The sequence below is a fragment of the Haplochromis burtoni genome, unplaced genomic scaffold, assembly GCF_018398535.1.
Source record: "Haplochromis burtoni strain Fernald_Lab_line unplaced genomic scaffold, NCSU_Asbu1 Contig_42, whole genome shotgun sequence".
Classification (NCBI taxonomy): domain Eukaryota; kingdom Metazoa; phylum Chordata; class Actinopteri; order Cichliformes; family Cichlidae; genus Haplochromis; species Haplochromis burtoni.
This window is the reverse complement of record NW_024582403.1, coordinates 2,189,828-2,194,487: the sequence shown is the minus strand read 5'-3', so window position 1 is coordinate 2,194,487 and position 4,660 is coordinate 2,189,828. Positions and strand designations below refer to the sequence as shown.

General features: G+C 41.8%; 1 protein-coding gene across 5 annotated transcripts in view; it reads left to right on the top strand.

Annotated features, from left to right (window-relative positions):
* Positions 1–832: 832 nt before the first annotated feature.
* cbarpb (CACN subunit beta associated regulatory protein b) overlaps positions 833–4,660 on the top strand; it is a 17,771-nt gene continuing 13,943 nt past the window's right edge. Inside the window, exons 1-4 of one of the 5 annotated variants that reach the window (XM_005920725.3) lie at positions 834–1,330; positions 2,205–2,405; positions 3,247–3,319; positions 4,369–4,514. In XM_005920725.3, the coding sequence (XP_005920787.1) occupies positions 3,272–3,319; positions 4,369–4,514 (194 nt within the window). In that variant the 5' untranslated portion in view covers positions 834–1,330; positions 2,205–2,405; positions 3,247–3,271. The other 4 variants (XM_005920724.3, XM_005920728.3, XM_005920727.3 and 1 more) reach the window with 4 other exon arrangements.

Sequence of the window (4,660 nt, the reverse complement as noted above, 5' to 3'; positions counted from 1 at the left end):
TGGTGTATATTTAGCATAACATGTATAGACCTGGGATAAACTGAGGTTGTTTTGAATGTGCTAAATGTGTATTTCAGCCTTTCAGCTGGTGTTCTTGCTGGAGTTACTCGGGGAAACATTTCGAGATTGATTGGGGAAGAGTGGTTAATGTGAGAAAAATAGTGTTTTCCATATTTACTCATTAATAAATATATTAATCGTTCAATATTGTTAAATATATGCATCTATCAGTATTTATTGACAAATAAATGTAATCCCCATGGCGTCAGGAGATGGCGCCAAACCCCTGTAAAAAGCCTGCACACCGGTGTGTCGCCAGTAAACGCCTGCCAGTGTCTCTGTGTGTTTTTAATGTCAAACATATTTACATATATTGATATACAGAATGTAGTCAGTATGATTTATGAAGGGTTATACATAAAATTAAATAAAAATGGGTCGTTTTGTAAGTATCTTAATGATCCTGCATTAGTTTACCTCTGTGTCCTTGATTATAATCTATCCAGTCCTTTTTGGCCACTATGATATCTTCATAGAACTGTTATGTTATATTTTTTGGAATTTGTGCTGCCCTCTTGACCAGGTAGTTCTAGAAAAAACATATTTGCAGTGTCAGTGAGACTTTTATCTGGATATATGAAAGTCCCTTTGCTATAAACTGATTGCAACTTCTGCCTTGTGACAGGACAGTTCTTACTGACTCAAAATGAAAGATATGACTGTCTCAGCCATATGTTTGACGATTAAAGGCCAACGAGTCATGTTCATATACCAGCAGTCATTATTTGGCAAATACTGTAAATCACCGAAACCCACCGGTAGCTTGGCCGAGGGATAAAGTTTAGTTGTAGTATTCCACTCGCAGGGTTCCACAAACGCAAGCACACACACACACACACGCGCGGGCGCGAGTAAATGAGATCATATGAGCCTACTTATGCTTCAATAATTTTTCTCACTCTAGAGGTTCAGTGAGTGCATTTGCCAAAAAAGAAAAAAAAAGAATAAGTAAGCATAAGAGACACGTTTCCTTGACTGTGTGACATGGTTTATATTAACACAGAGCAGAGACACTCGGGCTTCCCTGACTCCTCTAACGCAGCTGTGGAGACTAAACTGTGCTTCAGGATATTTCTGACATCCGTCACTTGGGCTTTACCTCACTCCTTTAGTCACGTGATGCGCCTCTGACTGGGTGGTGGGCGTGTGTTAAGCGGTGGGGTTTCATTCATAAATACTTTTAGCCTTAAAGTCCACATTAAAGTGATCACGGAAGAGTTCCGCGTTATTGACTTCGCCCCTCCACTCCCGCATGGACCAGGATAGTTGGGTAGGTGAGTGCTTACCGTCGCCGCGTGCCTACTTTTGTGTGTGCTCGTGCACCCAATTCAAAATCGTGAGCTGCCTTTCTCCTCTCTGTACACCAAGATCTATGTAAACGGCTTTGTTGTTTTCTAACCAGTTTTTAAGGGTGGGCTTCATTTCCTTCGATAATGTGATTACACTTAGAAAAAAAAGAGAGCGAGATTGTTATCGCTTAAACCTTCAGTAGGAAACATCTGCCAGAGAAAATCCCCATTAATTTGTTCCAGGGAAAAATATTGCCCTTTGTAGCTACAAGAGACAGCATTCTTTATGCTTTTTCTACTCCGGCAATCTATTTTAATAAACTACTTATTACATGATTTAAATAAAACGATATCCATGCTTTGTTCTATGGAGGACGGAAACGAGTTAATATTTTTTAAAGATACAAAATATTAAAGTGAAAACGATGCACTGTATGATAGCAGTATTGCACTTGGTAATGCTTGAATTTTGTTAAGCATGACTGGATACTGACTGGTATTGCTGGGACACCTGTGTCTTGCCATCTGCTATGGGAATACTGCTATCATCGGGATTTGCAACAACGCAAAAGTAAGCAGTCCTCAGTAAAGTGTGAGGATGCACTGATTTTCAGCTTACCTTCATGGATTTCTTAATTTTTGAGTGCAGGTCAATAAAAGTAGTATATCTGTTGTTTACTTCCTGTTACCAAAGACGTGCTGGGAGAGGTTTTTTATTGCATTTATTTTAAATTGTAACTAATTTTTGATGATGCTTAATGTTTTAGGAACATCCCAAGAAGATGTTTCATTAATACGAAATCCCTACTATTCGCGGCTTGAACAATGTGCATCATTCTGTGTGTTTGTTATCAGCCATGCAGCACTACCGTCCTGTTGCTCTGAGGCCAGTGGGTCGGCCCTGAGGGGGAACACCGCTGCTCAGGCTCAGTTGGCTGGGTGCGCTGTGGTGGCTGAGGATGCAGCAAGGGAGCTGAGGAGGAGACTCCTGAGCTACAGCCTGGCACACACATTCAGAGCTGCTACTGCTGCTGCTGCGTACTGCCCTCCACCAGGGTAAGATTACTGTCTGATAGGAAGCAGGATGTGGTACAGTACTGCAAAGGAAAGCATTCTGACCACAGACTGATGTGCTTTCTGTAAAACTATTCATGCTTGGACAGTGGACGCAGGGCTTTAGATGGGCTGGCAGAAAAGAGCTCGGCTATAGCTTACAGGTTGTGGTGCTGAAGTTGAGCACCGCAGTGACTGGCAGGCGAGCAAGGCGTGCTGATTGCTGCTGGCATGTTGCTTCTCCCTTGCTGGGTGAGTAGATCCATCCAGGGTTAGTGTGTGTGCGTATGCGTGGGCGTCTGGTGCAGCAGTAGCAGAATTAATGGCTGTGATCTGTAAGAGCAAGAGCCAGCAGCGGTAGTGGAACTCAGCTGCGGGAGCCAGTATTTAGTAAGAGTTGCTGTTTCTCTCTGTTCCCTGTGTGTGCGTGTGTGTCTGTGTGTGGGGGAGGTAGATAGAGTCTTTGGACTGATATGGAATTATGGGTGATGATTAACAGCCAAGATGCTAAAGCTTACATGTTCTGTCGGACTCGACGCATGCGTACAAGAACAACATACCCATTTGGTTTCTTCCTCTTCTTCCAGTCTTTCATGACTGTTTTGAAAAGATTGTTATTTGCTGTCACTGGCTGTCACACAGATTACACATTACAATAATTTCCATGTTATTACACATCAGCCTACATGGCTGTTTTAGGCTTATATGCTCAGTATTTCTGGATTTATTGACACAGATAGAAGGCAGCACATTTGGAGGCTGACTTTGTGATTTGATGCACATCTCCAGTTACAGTCATTTCCTTTGTGTATTTGTGTGTGTTTGTGCATGTGTTATCTCTCAGGGGGACTCTCTAGTTGGCCTGGACCATGAGCAATGAGTCTACCGTCTGGAACAGCCTACCAGAAAACTCCACAGTAAGTCTGCCTTTCACCAATGGCTTATTCTCAAACTTCCTGTATGTCCTACATGTGTGTGTGTGTGTGTGTCTGTGAGACGCCCAGCACCAGAACCATACTTTCCCCCCATATTCTCTTCTGGCTGGATGACCGGCTAATGGAGAACATCCTGACCTGGACCTGAAATAATTAAATCTCTGATCTAATCTCAGCTTTGATTTCCCCTTGCAGAGAAATTACAGTGTGACGTCAGAGTCTAATGCTCATTAACACTTGCAGAGTGTTCTCCATCGCAGAGCTCAGAACAATACTCCACCTATTCATCATGTTTCTGAAATCAAGTCTATTATCCTTGTATCATTTTGTCATCTATCACTTTATTAAAATACGTTAAAGTACTGTTATGCAGCTGACATGAGCCAAATCAAACTTACGACGGGAACACATTTTTGCTTTTAAAACAGAAGGAAAAAAGTAAAATTTAACTTCAGTAACGTGTCTCCTAATGTACGCTTAATTCACTCAGCTGCAGTCCTTGCTGTGAGAGCTCTCCCATAGCTAAAGGTACACTGTAGACAGGTTAATAGCCCTGGCATGTATTGATTCATTGCACTGTCGTATTTATAGATTTACTTTATGCAGACCAACCAAACAGCAGGACTAAATCAATCCCGTGAACTCCACGGTGCGACTGCGAACGTAAAACGCCTGCAAATCTAGTCTACTACTGAGGTGTCAGGCTTTTCATGTTTCAATGTTTCAAACCAAAAGACTGTAAATCATTCAAAGTAAACCTGCACGGTGCACACTTCTGCATGGCGTTGCATATTTGGTCCAATTTCTGCCATCAGGCATGATCTGTATGACTTTATTTTAGAAAGAGTAAAAATAAAAGGTGAAAAATCATAGTGAGAAGAGTGGAGGTGTGACTTTTTTTTTCCTTTGTACCTCTGTCTATCAGCCCAGAACGACACAGCATTAATCATCAGTGAGTGTTTCAGTGCCTACTTTGGCAACACAGGAAACTTCACTTCTCTAATTTGCAACATGTTGCTCCCTCTTTTTAGACTCAGGAGATCCCACTCGAGGTTGAGGAGCAGCAGGATGGTTATGTGCTCCTCCTGGTGATCCTCTCCATCTTCTTGGTAGGAACACTGACATTCATCTCTGTCTTCCTCTTCGCTTGTCGCCGTGGAGGGAAATGCTGTGCCAGGTGGGACACAAAAATTATGTATTTCTTTTCTCGTAAAATAAAATAAAAAATCTATCTATCTATCTATCTATCTATCTATCTATCTATCTATCTATCTATCTATCTATCTATCTATCTATCTATCTATCTATCTATCTATCTATCTA